At 41.2% G+C, this 20,831-nt stretch overlaps 1 protein-coding gene across 1 annotated transcript in view; it reads left to right on the top strand.

Moving 5' to 3' along the window:
- Positions 1-20,831, top strand: part of SCIN (scinderin) — a 47,591-nt gene that overhangs the window by 14,470 nt on the left and 12,290 nt on the right. Inside the window, exons 4-6 of the mRNA XM_005152889.3 lie at positions 2,836-2,985; positions 17,537-17,629; positions 20,128-20,260. Coding sequence (XP_005152946.2) covers positions 2,836-2,985; positions 17,537-17,629; positions 20,128-20,260 — 376 coding nt within the window. The remainder of the gene's footprint in view (positions 1-2,835; positions 2,986-17,536; positions 17,630-20,127; positions 20,261-20,831) is intronic.

Genomic DNA, 20,831 nt, shown 5'->3' on the forward strand with positions numbered 1-20,831 from the left:
CAGACTAAAAGCAGTGTTTCATTAGTTATTTAGAAAAAAAAGCCTGCTTCCTCAAATATGCACTAATATTTTCTTTTCCTGTGGAAACACAGAAAGCCAGATTTAAGATAAGGTTCAGACACGAAGCCAAGCGTGTCTCCAGATTCTGCACACTCAGGGAGCTGACAGAGTCTAAACCACAACTTGGAAGCAGGATTTTTTATTAACTTTTGTTTTTCCTTTGTCTTAAGCCTACAGTCCTCTTGCTAAAGGCAAGCTGAAAACCTCACAGCTTTTGTTGTGCAACATCTGCAAGTTGAAAGGCATCCAGTTCTGGGAATCTGTATAAGCCTGACGTAGGCTTGAAACTTCTTCTTTGAAGGATGCTTCCAAAGGGAAGGGAACTTGGCTGTGAGATCACTGAGGGTTTTCTTGGTTGTTGTTTTTTATAACCGAGCTGGCAAAAAGTGTATATCAGAAGTTGCTAGCTCTGTTTTGCATGCAGGTGGCATCAATATTAGCTGTCTTCTAAAAAGCTGCATCTGCTAGTACTGAGAAGCTGTGCTTCATTTCTCACTTGTTGCAAACTACTATTTCAAGTACTGTTCAATAACAGTGGTCAGCAGAAATGGCTTTAAAAGCTTTCTTTGAATGAAACAGGTTTTCATCGAAAAAAACTAAGTTTTATACAGCTGTATGTAGCCTGTAAAACTATGACCCTGTAACTTAACTCAGTGAGGGTCCTGATTAAATCCTTATTTGCTTTGTAGGTGAACACAAACCAGTTAAATCTGTTTAAAAGGTGAAAATTATAGGGTACCTTTATTGCTGTACTATTTGGGCTATTTGATAGAACCAAATCACTTTCTTCCAGGAGCAGGGAGTGTGGGGAAAAGCAGCCAGCCAAGCTAATTAATTCCCTTTAACCAGTTCTTTCCAGCCCAGCCTCTAGCAGCTCTGTGGCTTATGTTCTGCTTCTTTTAGTAATTTTCATCAAGACTGGTGTGGTTTAATCCCAATCTGCACAGCTACACAGCTCATTAACTCACACCCCTCCCTTGCTCCCCCAAATCCCAGAGAGTTGGGGAGGAGAATCCAAAGAATGTAGCTCCCACAGGTTGAGATAAGAACAGTTTAATAACTAAGGTATAACACAAATCACTACTGCTACCACTAATAATAGTAATAATAATAAAGCAAATAACAAGTGAAGAGAATACAATATCTCACCAGCCACCGACCCATAACTCACCCCACCCTGCCCGATCGAGCACCAACCGATACCTCCTCCAGCCCCCAGAGTCCCAGACCTTCTGGGTAACTCCTGGTTACATCCTGGGCATGACGTGCTATGGTATGGAATACCTCTTTGGCTAGCCTGGGTCAGGTGTCCTGTCTCTCCTTCCTCCTGGCCTCCCCTCCTCCCTGGCAGAGCATGAGGCTCACAAAGTCCTTGGACAAACCAAACATTTGAGCAGTAACTCAAAACATACTTGCTATCAGCAACCATTCCTAGCCTGAAAGTCAAAACACAGCACTGCACCAGCTACCAACAGGGAGAAAAAATGACTGCTCCTGAACCAGGACAAAGACTGAAATCTAAATTCTTTATTCTGAAATGCCTTGCATTCAGGATGAAAAATGGGACTTGCCAAAACTGGGGGTCCTTGGTCTGTGGTATGACTGGGTTAGGTGACCTGTCTTAGGCTGCTTCTAGTGGCTCTCCTTCCTGAGAGATGCCTTGGGAACACACTCTGTTCTTATTGAATTGCACTTTCCCAGTCATGTGCAGGGCAAGCCTGTTCGCTACCTATTCAGCCAGGTGATAGGAAGTTCTTGGAGACCTGTAAGATGGTATCTAGTGGTGGACTACTGCCACCAGTGCACTTGCTTATCAACACAAAAAGCAGCTTCTTCAGTGCCTGAGGAGCTCCTTGTGAAGGTGGCAATGGCACAGAGTTAGCCCCTGGGTCAGCAGGTTACCTGTGGCTCTTTGCAGCATTTCCTGAACAGACCTTCTACAGATGTGTCTCTTGTCTTTAGTCAGTTCCTGAGGCAGGAAGGGTCCATCCTGTGCTGGGGAGTAACTGACCAGAAAACCAGGGTGTTCCTGATCTGTAGATCTTTAGAAGTAATTTATAAAGACAGTGATAACAACAGTTGGAAGGGCTGACATTAATCTGAAATTAATGACATTTTATGAGCATTAGATCAGCTGTACACTGAGGAAAAATCTTCTGGTGAAGAAAACTTTGTGTTGAAAACATCTGACATCATCAGTTTGATGTGGTTTGATGCAGCAGAGTGTGCAACAAATACCATTCTACAACAAAAAGTCACCAAAATAAAAACTGGATTGAAGGATCTAATGTTACTTGTGAGTAGCGCATACAGTCAGGATTTCCTTGAGATTTTGAAATCACTTTGTTTCTTGCCACAGATGAGAACTGGCACTGCTGAATAGCATAGATGAGAAACTGCCAAATGTAAACTAAAAACCAATTTGCAGTAGCAAATTTAGGATTAAGACTTTCGGGTTCTTCATATATATATATATATATGGAGATATATCTGTATTTGGGATAAAACTCAGTCAAGCCAGCACTTTGACTATTCTGAGATTAAGTGATCTCCTAGCATCTGGATACTAAATTACATTATGTAAATATCTTGCATATTATAAATATCTAGGTGACCTAGGAAATCTCTTCTGGAAGGTACCTCTGAAAGATGTAGCTTCACTGATGTTCTCTTGACTTAGATCCAGTCACATAATCATTAATAAAATATTAATTTCATAATTTTCCTCAGCATTGAATCTTATTCCTAATGTGTGTGTGCTTTTAATTATTATAGGAAATCTATCAGTGGTGTGGCTCATCATGCAATAAATACGAGCGGCTGAAGGCTACTCAAGTTGCTGTTGGCATTCGGGACAATGAACGGAATGGAAGGTCTAAATTAATTACTGTGGAAGAAGGGAGTGAACCAGACCAGCTCATAGAGGTATTGTGATATGCATACCAGTTACTAACTTAACGGTGAATAAAATGGTTTTATGCCTCAAGAACTAAATAGGATTTGCCTCAAGCCTCAAGTTCTTCAAAGATTGCAGGAAGTCAGATTTAGGTTAAGGGGGGCCAGTTTATACTTCCTTTCCCTCCTTATCCAAGCACTGTTAAATTCACTGGGCAGCAGAATCTGAGATAATTAATCATCTGGGAATACCTTTTCAGGAACTAAATGCTTGCTTTTTTTCTGGATTAGACATAAGTTGAATGAACAGCATAGCTCACACCTCAACCACCCTGTCTGCTCTGTATGGGGAAAGAGCAGCATGGAGGTGGGACAGAACCAAGCAAGAGGAAAGATACAGAATTACCATGTCTATGAAACAAAAAATGTAGCAAATTGCATGGAGATTCAGGAAGCCAGGCAGGTTGCCTAACCATTTCTATGGCAAACTCTCCTGCACCTAGGCTCCAGTAACCCTTGTGTGTTTAAAATGTTTAACCACTTACTTTAAAAAGAGTGGAAAAAAAATATTACAATTTATGGAGTTTTCAGATCTTGAAAAAAAAAAAACCTCCAAAAAAAAGCACTGTTTTTTTGCAGGCCACACATGCTAATTAAAGCATTCATTGTCACTTTTCAGTGTGTGTGCTAAATTAAGCCTTTTCCATTCATTCTTCAAAAAGAAGGAAGAGGGAAGCAGGGTCATAAAGCAGTCTTCAATAAAATGGAAAATGTACAGTTGGAATATTGTCTTGTACTTTAGATTAACTTCAGGAAGTAATGCTAATGGTGCATGCAGGTATACCATTAGTTTTCATGGTGCTTGCATTCAGTTTTGTCATGTGCAGTATAAATAGTTATTGCTTAAGCACAAAACATGCCAGGTGCTGAGTTGCCTCCTGTGGCCATGCTAGATGTGATCACCACCCCTTTGTATGATCTGTACCTCTGCTTGCAAAGGCTTTTTTTGCTAAGGGTTGTAAGTACACATGTGGTTGTGCTCAAAGTAGGGGAGGTGGCACCCAGCACACCCAAACCCAAACAAACAATCCTTTTTCTGGCTTTTACTTCCCTGTACAGAATTCTCACACCAGCTCTTATGCGGCACATGCTTTACACCTATAACTTTTACACAGAGAGCACAAGTTGATGAGTAGAGCCCAGCCTCCTGCTCCTTATTTGAATCACAGTATTGGGTTGCAGCCCGCTTCAGCCCATGGCTGGGTGGCACCCTGGGAACCTGCTGGCACTGTCCCCTGGCAGCAGTTTCCTGTTGCTAAACCCATCCCAGGGTTACTGCTCGAGGCTCTGCAGGGAGTTTCTGATAAGCTCACATAAGGGTGAGCTGGGAGTGTTGATCAGAAAGGCTGCACTTTGCACCTCTTATCAACTGAGATGCAGATGCAAAGTCAGACTTTTGCGTGGCTGCAGCAAGGATGAGGGTGGCTGCAGGGATGACTGCCAGGAGGCTGGCTGCCTCCTCCCCCTGACAGGCTACGAGCAGCAGGGATGGGCTGGCCTCACCCCTGCATCTGTTTGTCATACATTTCAGCTGTGTGCAACTGTTGTTTTGTAACAACCCTGACAGATGTTTAAGAGCAGGAAAAACAGCAAGGTGGCAAAAACAACAGCAAGGTGGCATTCTGATCCTGTAGTGCTTTTTTTTTTTTTTTTTTTTTTTTTTTTAGTTAGGATATGGAATCACAGAATGGTTTGGGTTGGAAGGGACCTTAAAGATCATCTGCTTCCAAGTCTCCTGCCATAGGCAGGGACTCATCCCACTAGAGCAGGCTGCTCCAAGCCCCCTCCAGCCTGGCCCTGAGGACTGCCAGGGATGAGGCAGCCACAGCCCACTGGGCAACCTGTGCCAGGGCCTCACAACCCTCACAGTAAAGAATTTCATCCTTATATTTAATCTCAATCTCCCCTCTATCAGTTTAAAGCCATTCCCCCTTGTCTTATAACTACATGCCCTTAAAGAAGTCCCTCTCCATATTTCTTGTAGGCCCCCCTATAGGCACTGCTATAAGGTCTCCCCTGAGCTTTCCCGTCTCCAGGCTGGACAGCCTGTCTTCATGGGAGAGATGCTCCAGTTCCCTGATCATTTTCATGGCCTCCTCTGGACTCGCTCCAATAATAAATGTTTTTTATAATTCTCTATTTATTTATCTTACATTTATTTTGTTTCTATTTATATTTAATATTTTTATAATTAATCTTTTCTTCATTTGCTCAGTAGTATGTGAAGACATTTCTGCTTTTTCTTTTTTCATTGTGAATATAGAGGGAAATAAAATGGGTAGCTCAGAGCAAGTAGGTTCATGGCTTTCATTACCGTCATTGTAATGAGCCTGAATTGAGTGAGCTTGTCATCATCCAGAGCTTACCTTCTACCTTTCATTATGCTAGGTAGCTGTACTTTAGGAAGTGCTGCTCACATAACAGGGTCTGCAGCTCAGTTGTGTGTGTCCCACTCCAAGCTCTGAAATGTGCTGCTGGTACACCAGGAGGGTAGTTAACCTCACAAACGTATAAAGCCTATTAATTCCTATTCCTGTTAAAGTGGTAGCCAGTTCCTGGCTCTCTTCATCTTGGTTTCTCCTTGCTGTCACACAATGGTCTCTAATTTGCTATAGCCCTTACCCAGACTGACTGCCCTGCATCAGAAAGGATGGATTTTTGCCATCTCTAGCTTTCTTAGAAAAAGGTTGATTTATTTACTAGGGAAAATAATTTCATACTTTAAGTATTTATTTTGTCATTCAGTATGCCACTGAAATTGGAATGAGATTTCCTGAAAATCTCTCTGATAAGTGTCAGGAATGATTTCCCCTCCTGTGAGCTAGAAATATGCTTTCACATGAGTAGCTAAATGGCTAAACCTGCTTGTGCAGTGCTGCTAGAGAAGTGCAGAGGCTGACATACCCACCACAGGTACTGAGGTAAACAGCCAACAGCGATCATAGCCCTGATCTGTAAGCACAGAGTCCTGACTCCCAGCCAGCAAAGGAAGGCTGTTGTGCCTGTACCCACAGAGGCCAGGCACAGCCTGATTCAACAAACCCTGCCAGCCTTCTATCCTGCTATGGGATTAGAAGAGGTAGCAGTGGCCATGCTAGGCTGCTGTTTCCAGGCCAGTCTCTTTCCCACTGGGAGCTGGGGAGTTGCAGGTGAGGTGAGCTAGTCTGACAAGTGCAGTTGCCTACTCACAGATACAGTTTTTAGCAAGAAGTGGGAATAGGCTGGCATGGCTTGGACAATTTGCTCATGGGAGAGAGCTGTCTGAAGCATGCTGTAGGGCTGGATCATTTGATGTGGCAGGCCAGCAAGATAGAGCTTGCTTGCCCTGGGAAAAGAGAGCAGATAGAAGCTGGGCACATGAGTAGTTTTGACAGCAGCAAGCCTGTTTTTCATCTGCCGTAGTGACCAGGGGCCACTTAAGTGACAGTCCTGTGCTCGCACTCAGGAAATGCAGCGTGTCTGGAAAGCTCAGACCTGCAGTGAGAGCACAGAAGGTCTCATAAGATGCTGCAGGAATCACCAGAACTCTTTGAGTGCAAAGACAAGGCAGAAACTTTCTGTGCAGGGACATCAGAGGTATTTGATCTGGCTGTACTTGAGGTGAGGTACCAACCGGCAGTGGTTGCTGCCTCATAAATCTAGAAAGTAGCAGACCACCTTGGACAAACTGCCGCTGTCGCTGCTCAGTAACTGTGACTGGTCCCCACAGCCACAGCTGCCCATATTAAAATTCACCAGATGCTGACTCTCCTCTTAAACATCTAAACAGCTAAATAGAGTTACTCATTCTGCTGGGGTTTAGGCCTGAATGTTCAAATTGTGTCACAGGAAATTTTTCACCTGCGTGAGACCAACCCAAAAATAGGTCTTAGCAATGCTTGCGTGAGTTTGGCTGCTCTAGAGTGACCACATGAGGGTTAAAGCTAGCTATGCTTCTTTTTTTAACTTTAACCAAAAGGAACACTAAATATACAGTTTCAAAACTGACCCCAAATACTCTAGGGTCCATTATGGGCCCTGTTGCTTGTCTTTCTGACTGCTTGCAGTAGTAAGCAGACATGTCACAGCACTGCATTTGGATACCCAGGAGATCACTGAGATCACTGTGGTCTGAGAGAGCAGCCACAGTACCAGGTAGTCATGCTCAGGACAGGCAATTTTCTGACTGTAGTTGGAATCTCTGCTCTAATTCTGAAGAGTGGACAGCACTGGGGAACCTGAATTTTAAAAGCAGTTTCCCATGATCTCATTATGTAGTGTCATGGGAAGTGGTGAGTGGGATGAGTGATGGACTGAGGTACCCTGTCTCCTTTCAGTGGAGCTATTGTCCACTGTTTGGCTACTGAATGTGTGAGCTGTGCTTCTGTTTTCAGAGTAATGGCAAATTGGAGAAACAAGGAATTGGAAACATCTGTGTTTGTGAAGTTTTCTAGTTGGTCAGGGACCTGAAGCTGCTGGCAGTAGTGCAGGAAACAGAAATTCAGTTAATCACCTAAGATGCAAAGCACCCAATCCTCCATTTGTAGCACACCAAAACCTTGGTCTGGTATGGTATCCCTAAGATGAAATAGGGGAGGAAGATAAAGTCTTAGTATAATTGTTTTACTATATTTGTGCAATTTGAAATACTAGACAACCTAAAAGATTTTTAGTTTGACAGTACTGTGCTGACTACATGGATTTCTCTCCCTGTGGTACATTTCAAGTATCTCAGGCAGTTTGACAGTGTGTCTGCTGGGTGTAAAAGCCAATCAAAAAGGAGAATAGACTTGAGTTTTAACTAAGCTAAGCATTTAGTCTGCATCTGTCCCTTCTGCTTAATCATGAAGTGTTCAGCTAACACTTTTCAGGATGGTTCTGTTTTCTACAAAGTCAAAACTGTCTGATTCTTAATACTGCTTCATCATTCACCTACAAATTAGTCCCTTAACACCGCAGCTCTTGGTAGCATGTGATTGTTGCAGTTTTTACTGCTGAGGCTCTTGGCTTTTGTTTAATTTTTGCAAAGGTTTTTGGTGTTCATGCCTGAAACAATAAAACCTGAGGAACATGCCTGCTGAAGCCTAAAACCACATGAAAATGAAGGATCATGTTAGCACGCATCTTTGACATTGCTCTTCTGCTTTAAACAAAAAAATGCCACAACCTTGTTTGCTCAGCATTTGCAGTTGTCATGTCCCTGGTTTTGTAGAGCTCTCGTGACCTTACAACAGATGAATGCAGATTTGCTCCTCATGAAACACTTGTGTAAATATTCATCTAGTTTAAATATTGAACAACAGAGGGCACCTTTCCTTCTTTCTAATAATGCAGCTGTCTCCTCCCTCTCTTTTCTTTAAAACTCCTAAGTGACACTAAATCCTGAGAATTCCTGAATGCCATTGTGAGCAGTGGTGTTTTTGCTAACAGTGTGAATAAATACTACACAGAAGTATGGTAATTGTTTGATCATATTACAGCCAGTCATGCCTTTCTACCTCTGTAAGTGAAAAGGGATTGGTAGCGCTATGTGGTCCTAACTCAGTCATGCAGATAAAATATCAAAAGCACAGAAAATGAGATCCCATCACAAACACAAGTAACAGAAGCTGCTTCTCTAGAGACCCGAGTAGTGCAAACATCACCACAGCTTCAAGCTCCAGTAAACCTTAAATTAGCTGGATAGATGTCTGGCCATATGGACAGAAGAGCAGAACCTCCTCCCTCCTTAAATCCAAGCCCCTAAAAATTACTTACTGCAAACCAAAGATAATTTCCAAGGGTGGCACAAAGCACAGTGAGGTAGCTGGGAAAAACTAAGGCTTGCTGAGGCTTGTAACTTAGCATAAGTGGGTTTGACAACATAAGGGCATGCTGCTCTGAAGGAGCTAGGCAGGTTCCTACAGTCCTCTGGTCCTGTCACCTGGATCATTGCATAAAGCTCGAAGAGCAGCGTGTGCCCCACCGGTTTGTTTCCTGCTCCTTTCCCTGAGGCAGCAAGAGTAGGATCTGCCATCCCAACCCTGCAAAAACTACTGCTCTCATGGCATTTGCTTTCTTGTTCCCTTACTTCTGGTTGTATTAGGAGTCGTGATAAGGAGAGTCTTGTTTGTTTTGTATACAAAGGAGTGGAGGAACAGAGAGTGATGCAGGAGGAGGAGGGGTAAATTCTTTTGCAGAATACAAATTCCAGGCATTTATTAGGGATTAAACTATTGTTTAATCATGTAGCTTGTACACAGCTACATGATAAACTCAAATGTTATTAGTTCATAAGCAGTGAATTGCATGTAATTATTATGGTCCAGCCTGACCTGTTAGCTTGCAAGAAAATTCCCAATATGAAAAATACCTTAATGAAATCATATTAGGCCAAATTACCCATGGCTTTGGGGATATGTAAGCCAAAGTAGTATCTTTTACTATCTAAATTGTGGTAGCTGGACAAAATGAACAAGTTTCCAGGGATTTTTGTGAAACATACTAGAAATTAATTTCAGTCCCAGGGCAGAAGAAATATTGAACAGTCATGTACAAAGGAAAATTAATGCATTGAGAGAGGGGTGAGGACAATGAAAATTGTACCAGTCCCCCATGCAAGGACTCATCTATGCAGTCAGACACACAGAGAGAAGTTAACTACACTTACCTGAGAAAGCAAAGATTGAAGAAAGCTAATGGGCAGAAAACAGCAGATTACTGTAACTATACTGACTATAGTTACTAGCTGTCGTTGCACTAGGTACTCAAATGAGCCTTCTCAGGCTGCTTTGAAATTAAAGATCAAATTTACCCCTCAGGAAGACAAATTTACTTCTTCCCTGGAATGGTTTTGGATATATGCAGGTGTCAGCAAGAACACGGTCTGGGTCCTGCCATTTCAAACAGTAGGAGTCTGTAGGATATGAACTGAAAACAGTCTATGGGGAAAAATACTGCACATGCTTGTGCACCTTTCACAGCAACATCTGTCCAGTCTGAGGAGTGTTGGTTTATTTATCATTACACTCTTTAATTAGAGTTTATGATAGGCTATGAATGTGGATGCAAAGTACAAACCCTTTGCCCTGCAGGGAGCTAGTTTCAAGCTGTCAAACCCAGGTGTCCTGTTTTCTTTCTAATTACTGGGTAGACCTCCTTCATTAAGGGCAGTCTTTTTTCTGGAGGCAAATTGCCATTGAAAGGACTCAGTTACACAACCTGTGCTCAAACAAAGCAGGCATGGCCTGGTTTTCAGCAGGCTTAGCTGCTTTGCACCAGCTGAGCATTTTGTCCCCTGTTTTCCCCAGACCCAGGTAGAAAATCAGGACTCTTCAGCTACATTGTGAGTTACCCATAATGTTCTTCTTGGCTGCCTGAACCCAGGTACTTAAATGACAGGGAACTGAATAGGAGCTGCAGGTGGCAAGTACATCTGAAAGTCAGGCTTTTAATTAAGTCTCCGAATATGAATTTCAGTGCCTGCATTAGAAATTTTACTACAGAATATGTTCAGGTGTATTGTACAGAATGGCATGAGCTAAATCATTTACAAACAGCTCTAATAAGACGGTTGAAAACCTAATTTCTTACATTAAGAAAGATGCTTCTATAGGAGGTATTTTCAGTGAATTTCTAAAATCATAATGAATTTCTGTAAGTGCTTGCAATTAAATTATAATATGTCTCGTTTGCATTCTTGTGGGTGAGAAAACCACTCATCTTTGTTATGTTTTCTTCTTCAGCAGCTGTAGCACTTGCAGGGTTACCACATTACTCAATTATAATCTTATAATTACATGTTAGAATATTAATAGAGTTTGTAACGGCTTTTTTCCTTTCTGTGCTAGGCTATCAAGAAATCTATTGATGAAAACCCACTATAATTTTCAGTTATTAAATGAGCATAATTAAGAAGGCAAGGCCAAAGAAAAGGCTTGTTAGCAGTTATCTCCACATGGAGCTGTTATTTCCATGTACTTTGTAGCAACAGGGGGATTTCATGGTGAAGAACTGAAAGGACAGTGATTCTTTGCTGTATAAAAAGCTCAGGGGTCTGCTGTTTCTGGAATCCTGCATCTCCCCAAGACAGATACAGCTTGAAAGGTAAAAGTAAAAGCTCTCTCACATCTAAGCAAGGATGAAGAACAGCTGTATAGAAGAAACCGTTCCATGTGTTATGGGATCAGTTCACTGATCAGTACACTGAGTGTGTAACATTGAAGAAATGTGTAAATACAATAATCGTACTTACTGCAAAGCAGGTTATTAGGGCCAGGTCTTTTGCTTACATACCAGCCTATGACTTTGATACTACTTGGCTTTACCTGTAAAAATAAGAGGTAGGTAATTAAGATGAATTTAAATGCTGCAGTAATCAGTGTGGCAACTATTTTTTTAAGAGCTATAAATCATAGCCCCTTTGTAGAACATTTTGGCTGATTTACACAAAATTTGAGGAGGTGTAGGAACTTAAAAACAAAAATCAGTTAATGGAGAGCACCTAAACTAGCAGGAGGAAATGATTTTCAAAGAGCTGAGCAGGATGCATCTCCTAGACAACCAGGTGAAAGAAACATTATTGCTCTCTCTCCCTTTTTCTATCCTAATAAATATTTAATTTATTTCAGGCTTCAGCAGGATTCTTTAGAGAAAAACTATCAGAATACTCTCTGGTTTGCTTTCTTAAACATTAGGGTCCAAATGTATGCTTCGTCTTGGATGCAACAGTTTGAGTGTCATAACAGAGAGGATCCCCAGGCTGATTTATTGGGCTCTATGGGACTAGAAATGCTGATCTTGTGCATAGGGCCAGTGGTGTGCTGGGAAAATATTTCAGTGCCCCAAGTAGCTTTTTCCGCTTTCCCGTATTATGGATTAAGTGCTGAACCACCTTTCTGCACCTCCCTCTGCTCTCCCTGATGCTGTTATTTACCATGGCTGCCTGCTGATCCTTCCAGTGACTGTGCATCCTATGGGAACTGCTTTTCTAGCAGGGTCAGTGGCTGCCAACCCCTGCTGCTGCCTGCAGCCCAAGCTTCACAAAGTATTTGCTATACTCCTCTTTTTACCCCAATATTGATATGATCCAGCATGCTGCAGCCTCAGGACCTGCCCATATGGTGGCACTGGAAATGCCCTGCTGGAAAAGTGGAGGCACTTAAGGTATGAAAAGATGTGAGTTTTGTGGATTTTAGCAGATGAGTATTCTTTGTCTGAGACTTCATGTTGGCATTAGTTACTGATTTATTTCTATTATTTTCCAACACATAAACATGCACTGTTATGAAGCACATAAGATTTTTTTATCTGCAAGGCTTTCAAATTGGGATCTGCAAAGCTAGAAAGGCTTCAGTGTGTGCCTGACTTTATGTCCCAGTAAGCAGAAAAAACAGACATCTCAAGCACGTGTGCATTTCTCTGCAGGATTTGGGCCTCAATTCTCATAGTTCTGGTGGTATCAGAGGAGCCTGTAGCAAAGGAAAATGATAAAAAATGAGTATAAATGTGAAAAAGATGTAGTGTGATTACTTACTGCATTTTTAATTATGCTGCAGGTAGGCAGATCAATAGCTCAGTTTTCAATGTTCAGCAGCAGTAATGGTCACAAAAAGTCTGCTGTATGTGCATATTTACTGCCATTCACCCTCACAGTTTCTTTAGCATGGAATCATTGTTCATCCTGGAAACATCCTGAAAGCCAGACATTTGAAGATAATGTAGGCTGGGGATTTCCTCAGCTTGTTTCAGCCTCACACACCTGGTTTCAGTGTAAATATCTAACTTAGGTACTGCCAGCTGTGCAGTCCCAGCAGGACAGAAGGTAGCCTGTTTTACCTTGGAGGCAAACTGTGAAAAACATCGATTTTGTACTCTAAAGACCGATCTAGATACTTTTTTAATGAAAATGTTATCCATGGCCTGTTTCACAGAGCAGAAAATGAATGTTAAAATATCACTGTCATATCAGTAAGGGATTTATATTCAAATTACCCCAGACAGATATGCAAAGTTGCAAATATTGCATGAAAAGCTGCCAAGGACTAATGCCCTATTTTTAGGAAGTTAAGCATAGAGATATGAATAAAATTGTGATTTGCATTTGAAATTCCCAAGAAAACAGAAGCTGGCTAAAAATGTAGGCCATAATTTAAGTGGCAAAAGTGCCATGAGCAACTGATGTGTTTTGCTATTTCATAGCAATCTGACTGCATACAGATCAGGTTTAGACCTTAATACTAGAAAGTCCTTATGATGAATTACATGGTAACCCCCTCAAAATTAATAGCATGCTGGAACTATTTGTTAGTATAGACCATAATTTTTGTCCACTGTTCAATACCTAATGGCTGTTTCCATCTTATTTTCAATCTCTGTTCAGGCAGGTGGGAGGTCTTCTGCTCAAGGTGAGCATGTAATGACATCTGTTGTGTCTGGAATCGCTAGTGAGAGGCAATTTCAGGCAGAAATCCTGCTAGCTACTTAGAAGCAGTTTAGTGAAAGGGTTTTTTTTTTTCCTTTTGGGAGTGTAATTTTTTCAAAGTCTATGAATGAGTGGAAAGAGTTCCAGGTTACAGTAACAAGTGAAATAAGCATATTCAGCTATTCATAATCTGACCAATGTCAAAAGTTGTTTGTGAGTGGACCGGAATATCCTCTGCAGTGGTTGTGCTCTGGCAAGAGAGCCACAAAGCCGAAATGATTAGAAATGAAACTACCCAGTTACTTCAGCAGCAAAGTCCTAAAGTAGCCTTTGCCCAATGAGCACCAGGATGTATGTCTGCTCTGGTACCCAGGATCAGCCAGGTGGTTACTAGCTTGCATCATGTTCACCCTTTCCTCTCTACTAGATTAATCTTCTTTTACAGACCACTGTAGTAGATATTTGAGGCAGTATTTATTTCAGAGAGGCATTCCTTGTAATATTCTTCTATGCTTTGAAGGTTAATAAAAATCTTAAGTGTTTGTCTGCCAGAGTCTATGCTGTGCCTGTGGTTCAGACCTATTGACCTGCACTGAGGATTTATACTCCATCACAACCTGCATGTGTACCTTGAGTTTGTGGGAGCAGGATATACTTGCTTATGTCAGAGGCTCCTAGAGAGTAAATGATAATCTACTAATCTTGATTGTTTTCTGAAAGTATTAAGTAATAAAATATCAGGAGCACAAGACAGCATTAAGCTATGTAAATGTCTTTTCTTTCTATTGCTCTTAGCATATAAAGAGGGGAATTCAAGGTGTTTGAGATCTGGCATTTGGGATCACAGCCACAACAAATAGTTTAGTTTCAGACCCAGAAACCTAACCCAAACTGTGTCTAGTAAGAAGAAACACAAACACAGTGCTAGTGTACACAAGTTCAACTCTATGAAACTGGATTACTCTCTTAATTAACCTTCACCTGACATATTCTTCAAATATTGTTTTCCAAGCTGGATTTTCAGCCTCACTGAAGTCTTCAAACTCGTTCCTCCCATTAAGTCAATATCAACTATTTTATGATGCAGAGCTGACTTCTCCAGTTATGAAGACAATGTTTGCTAAATTTATCCTTTTGATGGGTTTATTTTAAATTATTTACCGTGTCACATTCCTATAGATTAGAAACCTTTTGTCTGTGATTTTTTTTCTGTTCTTTTTAAGGTCAACTGAGTAGAATTTCATGTGTCAGTAAAAGATTTGGCTCCATATTTCGCACTTCTTTCTGGGGTTCAAATACTCGTAGAGAAGAGATAGTGCACATGAGAAGAAGAAAGGGGATTATGGTTATGCAGGCAGGATAAAATATATTGTACCTACCACAAGAGAGGAGTGAACTTGGGCACCTGTAGAGAATCTGATGTCCTTTTGGTTTTCACTAAGATATTCTTGCACCAGCCAAGGAGTGTAAACATAAAGGTTTAACAAAGCCAAAGCTTTGAAAATTAATGCAGATTGACTTCCTTTTATCCCTCCCCCTTCAGACAAGACCTAAAGGTGTGCAGTTAATGAATACTTTTGATAAAACAATGTTAAATTTGTATTCCAAATCTCTCATTGAGAGGTAAGCTGGTGTTAGACAATAGCCATGTAAGGGCTCTGCCAAGGCCAGCTGTGGGCATGTCTTAGTTTGAAACAGCTGTGGAGCTGATTAAGCCTTAAGTGGTTAAACAGCATCACATACAACATGAGTGTGCACACTGGTGGCCACTGCAAAATAGCAGCAATTGCGCACCTTGCTGAGGCCAGCGTTGCTCATGCTTTTCTCCAGGACAAACCTGCATGCAAGAAGCAGTGGCGGGGAGAGTATAAGCATCATTCTGCGGTGGAGCAACAGAGAGTAAGGGTTGAATTCAACATCTTCGTCGGTGACATGGACAGTGGGATTGAGTGTGCCCTCAGCAAGTTTGCCAATGACACCGAGCTGTGTAGTTCGGTTGATGTGCTGGAGGGAAGGAATGCCATCCAGAGGGACCCTGACATGATTGTGAGGTGGGCTGATGCCAACGTTATGAAGTGTAACCATGCCAAGTGCAAAGTCCTACACCTGGATTGGAGCAGTCCCAGGCACAGCTACAGGTTGGGCAGAGAAGAGATTCAGAGCAGCCCTGTGGAGAAGGACTTGGGGGTATTGGTCGATGAGAAAATGAACATGAGCCGGCTTCAATGTGTGCTCACAGCCCAGAAAGCCAATCGCATCCTGGGCTGCATCAAAAGGAGCATGACCAGCAGGTCAAAGGAGGTGATCCTGCCCCTCTACTTTGCTCTTGTGAGATCTCACTTGGAGTATTGTGTGCAGTTCTGGTGTCCTCAACATAAAAAGGATATGGTACTGTTAGAACAAGTCCAGAGGAGGGCCACGAGGATGATCAGGGGACTGGAGCACCTCTGTAGGAAGACAGGCTGAGAAAGTTGGAGCTGTTCAGCCTGGAGAAGAGAAGGCTGCATGGAGACCTCATAGCAGCCTTCCAGTACCTGAAGGGGGCCTACAGGGATGCTGGGGAAGGGCTATTCATTAGGGACTGTAGTGGTGGGACAAAGGGTAACAGGTTGAAACTTACACTGGGGGAGTTTAGATTGGATATAAGTAAGAAGTTATATACTGTTAGGGTGGTTAGGCACTGGAATGGGTTGCTCAGGGAGGTAGTGAATGCTCCATCCCTGGCAGTGTTCAAGACCAGGTTGGATGAAGCCTTGGGTGATATGGTTTAGTGTGATGTGTCCCTGCCCATGGCAGAGGGGTTGGAACTAGATGATCTTAAGGTCCTTTCCAATCCTAACTATTCTATGATTCTATGATTGACACCTTAATATGTCAATGACAGATAAGGTGAAGTGATATAAAGAGTCTGTGGTTTGGAAATCAGCAGCTGTCCACAAAGATGCTAAAGCCGAAGAATGAAGAAGATGAGGCATTGGTATCTTTTCAGGGTCCTAATTATTCTTTAGATTATTTCTAATCTAAGTAATCTTCAGTATTTCAGCAGTAAATGATAATAATTGATGATTTTAAAAGTGTTTTCAAACCTGTGTTTGCACTTGTGTATTTATGAGAGGTATAGTTTGAAGTTTCCATTATGGTTGGATGTCTAGGGTAAAGTGTAGCTAGGCTGTTTTGTATGCCCAAGAGAGCACTGCTATTTTCAGGTGTGTAGGATGGATTTGTGGGTCTGAGTTCTTGGCAAGTTTGCAAGCCTAAGTTTCGAACGCCAGAGCAGCCCAGAGGAGCCAGACCAGAGCTCTCAATATGCTGGATTGTAATGTATAAAGACCCAGGGGAGCAGCCTGACTGTCTTTATAGGGAGAATTATATGAGCAAAATCCTGTGTATATACCTACCATGGGATTTGTGTGAAATGAAGAGTATATGTAGATAAGAATCAGAAGACTCAGTGTCTTTTAAACTGTTTCTTGGTTTAAGTCATCTTATTGGGGAACCTTGCTGAAAAGCTTTGAGAGTCTTTGATTATAGTCTCTGCTGGCACGACTTGTTTTCTTTTTGAGGTGTCACATGAGGATTATCTGTACAATGGTGAGGTGCCCTGGAAAGTTGCAGCTCAGCCAGCCATATGCTTAGGTAATAATACAATCCAATTCCAGCACAGCAGTTAACTGTTTTTCAATACACACTTGGTAATCTTCATGTAAAATTATCAATTGTCATACCACCCAGGCGTATATGTGGCTGTGTGTGGACTTAGCTGCGGCATGGAAGTTTGTCTTAGAAGGAGGAAGGACACCTTCTCTGGAAGGCATCTCTTTGGGACAGAATTTAACATTTTTTCTTTTTCAGCATAAATTGCACTTTAAGTACAAATTTTTCCCTTCTGTGCTCTGTGTCATCCTCCAGTCTCTAAGACAAACTGCTTGAAATTAATACATGTTGAGAACGATGTCAATTGTTCCTAGCAATACAAAAGCGTTGGCGAAAAAATCACCCATGAGTTTGGATTTAGACTGGATTACATGTAAACATGACACAGATTAATCAATTACTGGACAACCATTACAGTGTTTGGGTATTTATACTGTAGCATCTATTCTCTCTCTTCACGGGATTTGTTGTTATTTTGTTGAACAGGTTTTAGGGAGCAAGCCAGAGCTTCCCGAGTGTGATGATAATGAAGATGAGCTGGCCGATATTACAAACAGGAGAAGTGCTAAACTATATATGGTAAGTAATTTATGTGATTATTTAAGTTAGATACACCCTACAGTATTCATGCATTCATTTGTTCATCATGCATGGAGTTGTGGCTTCAGTTACAGAACTGCCTTCATGTCAGTTGATTTGCAGCCAGTGGACGAGTTTCTCAATGGATATCAATCAAGACAGCCCAGATAATTTCAAGGAAAAAAAAAAAAAAGAAAAGGATTATATCCTGTTTACTCAGGAAACAAGCTAAGCATCGCCTATGAGGCACTCAGTTCAGGTCAAATAAGAATTAGCTGGTCTTAAATCAAATTATATTTTGTGCCTTCTCTATTTTAATAGTGAGAGTTTTGGTAAGCATATGTGATTAAGTTATTTTTGGCAAAGTTTGAAAGGTGGACAGTTGTGTTATATTTTATGTATAAATCCAAAGGAATTTGAATGTAAACCTCCTTTCTTTTCCAACACCCCTTTTCTTCCTTCCTCACCTGCAATAGCTTAACACTGACTAGGATAGTACTGCTTCCAGAAAAAAATTGACTCCATTTAAATCAGTAGGAATTTCATGATTGCAGTCTGTAAAGCTAATAATTTCCCTCACATCATGCTAGGCATACGGCTCTTCCTAGAAGAGGCATGGAATTTATTCTTTGAGCTAGCAGTAGAGTATCTTACCTGTATGCAAAGCTACACTACTGTTAAACAAAACAACCAAAAAAAAAACCAAAACCCAACCCAAACTAACCAAACTATTTCCAGGCCTGTATCTTTTATTTTAGTTTAGTTTAGTTTGGTTTTTCCCATAGCTCCTCTTTCTTTCGTATTTTCCCACATGAAAAAAGAAGAAAGTACTCAGAAAAGGGGAATGTTTTAACAGTATCTATAAAACACATTATCCTCCCTCCTCCCAATAAGAAAAGGTTATTTTATCCTGAAGACTGCACAAAGAGTATTTATTTTACAAGCTTTCATTAGCATGGATGTCTGGATCTTTCTCTTCAGTATTTTGTGTTCTGGCTTATGCAGTGAGGTTGCCTTGTGTGACGGAAAAGTCTTTCACTGGCATGCAGTGTACTTTTTTGTCTTCCCCATAGTCACTTAAGAACAAGGATTTGGTCAACAAGTGGCACCACTGACAGCACTAAGTGCTGCTGTATCCCATGTGTATGACCTTCTAGGTGCCATACACAGTAGCTTTGAGGCTGCTGTGAAGTATGAGAGAGGGTGAGTCCCTTCCTCTGCAGCTCCTGCATCCCACAGACTGCAGTAGGATAAAGCCATCTCTTCCTGCCTATAACATGATTCTTCCCCTATCCACATGTGGTGCAGGGTTTTACAAGAAGCCTGTATGAGGTGATCATTGTTACAAGGCCATTTTTAGTCCTTGTGGTCTATGTGCTGTGTTTAGTTCCCATTAATCATTACATTCTTGCCAAAAATCTGACAGATATTTAACTTTATAGGAAGGTTTGGGGTAGGAGGAAGAGAAAAGCCTGCAGGTATGATCTGAACCACTGTAGTAAGACAAGACTAAAGAAAAAATGCTTGTAGTAAATTTTGGAATCCTAGGAACTCTTGGAAAATTCTGTGAGTATCTAATAAATTCCTCTAATCCTACCTGTCCTGCTAACAGAGCTCTATTAGCTAAATTTAAATGTGCTGCAATATAACAGCAAGTGTCAAAGTCAGGAGGCAGGTCTACGGTGAGCCCTCATGATAGATATAATAGTTGATCTTTATTTGTTGTATGCAGTGGCAGTTGCCATCTTGTGCTTCCATAATACACAAGGTAAGATATAATGGTATATTTATAATTTATACTTGCTAATTAAAGGAAATAAAGGCTTCTAGAGAAGTTATTACAAAAGTATTAATAATTCCTTTTTAATAGTAATAATTGGTCTTTTCACCATGCAGGAGAGAGTTTCAGAAAGTTTAAAAAACTTACATGAACATACGGTGGTGGTAGAGGTTACAAAACAGATTCTGTAACAAGTTTTATGTTACAGTTTCCAGTTAACAAATTATATATTATAAATATAGGTATTTGTTGTTAATAACAGTGCAGGACTATTTCATTACAATTTCAAACGTTGTTCAGCACGCATGTGTACTTTTGGCTTCATGCAGGTTGCTTGGTAGCAGAAGATGACACTTAGGGACTACACTGGTTCAGCTGAGCATATAGGAGAGGCTGGAGAAAATACCGAATTTAAACTGTCAGGTGTTCACTGAATGAGCTGTTAAATTGAGAGGGGAAAGAAATAGATTTCTTTTACAAAGTTGTTAGACAGGAATCCAACAAGCTCATTAAAATTGATACTACATCTCCCTCTATTGGATGTAAGATGAAATGAAACAAAATTATCACCAACCTGCCTTGCTTTCCAGCAGCACACAATTTTCATCTAGCCATTTATATAAGAATGGCAGCGAATCATTATAGTAATTTTGTGAGCCAAAATTAACTTGGAAATAAAAGCCAGAGTTGCTCTAAATTTGAAATGTTTGCTTCTTAGGTGTCAGATGCAAGTGGATCCATGAAAGTGTCCCTGGTAGCAGAGGAAAACCCCTTCTCCATGGCTATGCTTTTGTCTGAGGAGTGCTTCATTTTGGACAATGGTGCTGCAAAGAAGATCTTTGTGTGGAAAGGTAAGAGATCACTTCTCTTGCAACTGCAGAAGCTACACAGATATATCTACAGAGTTGACACGACACCCTGGGGACACTAGCAAGAATTTAATACTGGCTGGACACAATACCCTGCACACAGTCTTCCTTGATGCAGGTGCAGTTCCTTGGTGGACACAGATTGCTCATTTGGGTAACAGCCTCCAGATCAAGTCTTGTCTAAGGATCCTGGTTATTTCTGAGGTATTTGTAAGCCTGGGTGCCTAAGTGCTCATCTAAGTGGCAGTTACAAAGCAAACATAAAGAATTCTACATATTCTATATACTGTCACCAAATCACTATCTTCTGGGACAAAATCTGGATGTATAAATTTTGATAATGGGTAGATTCCATACATTGCTCCACAGAAGTGTGAAATTGCAAGATGAGTGTCTCAGGCATCAACTAAAAGCATAAGCTTGCACATGCTTTGATGCTTCTTTTTGTCTTGTGAATATTTCTCTGCAGTATCATCAATGCTTGTAGGAGTGTCTGAAGTTACTTTGACTGAACATTTCCCAGGAGAATACTACTAATGAGGAATTAGGTCTG

Source organism: Melopsittacus undulatus, chromosome 1 (genome assembly GCF_012275295.1).
Source record: "Melopsittacus undulatus isolate bMelUnd1 chromosome 1, bMelUnd1.mat.Z, whole genome shotgun sequence".
Lineage (NCBI taxonomy): Eukaryota > Metazoa > Chordata > Aves > Psittaciformes > Psittaculidae > Melopsittacus > Melopsittacus undulatus.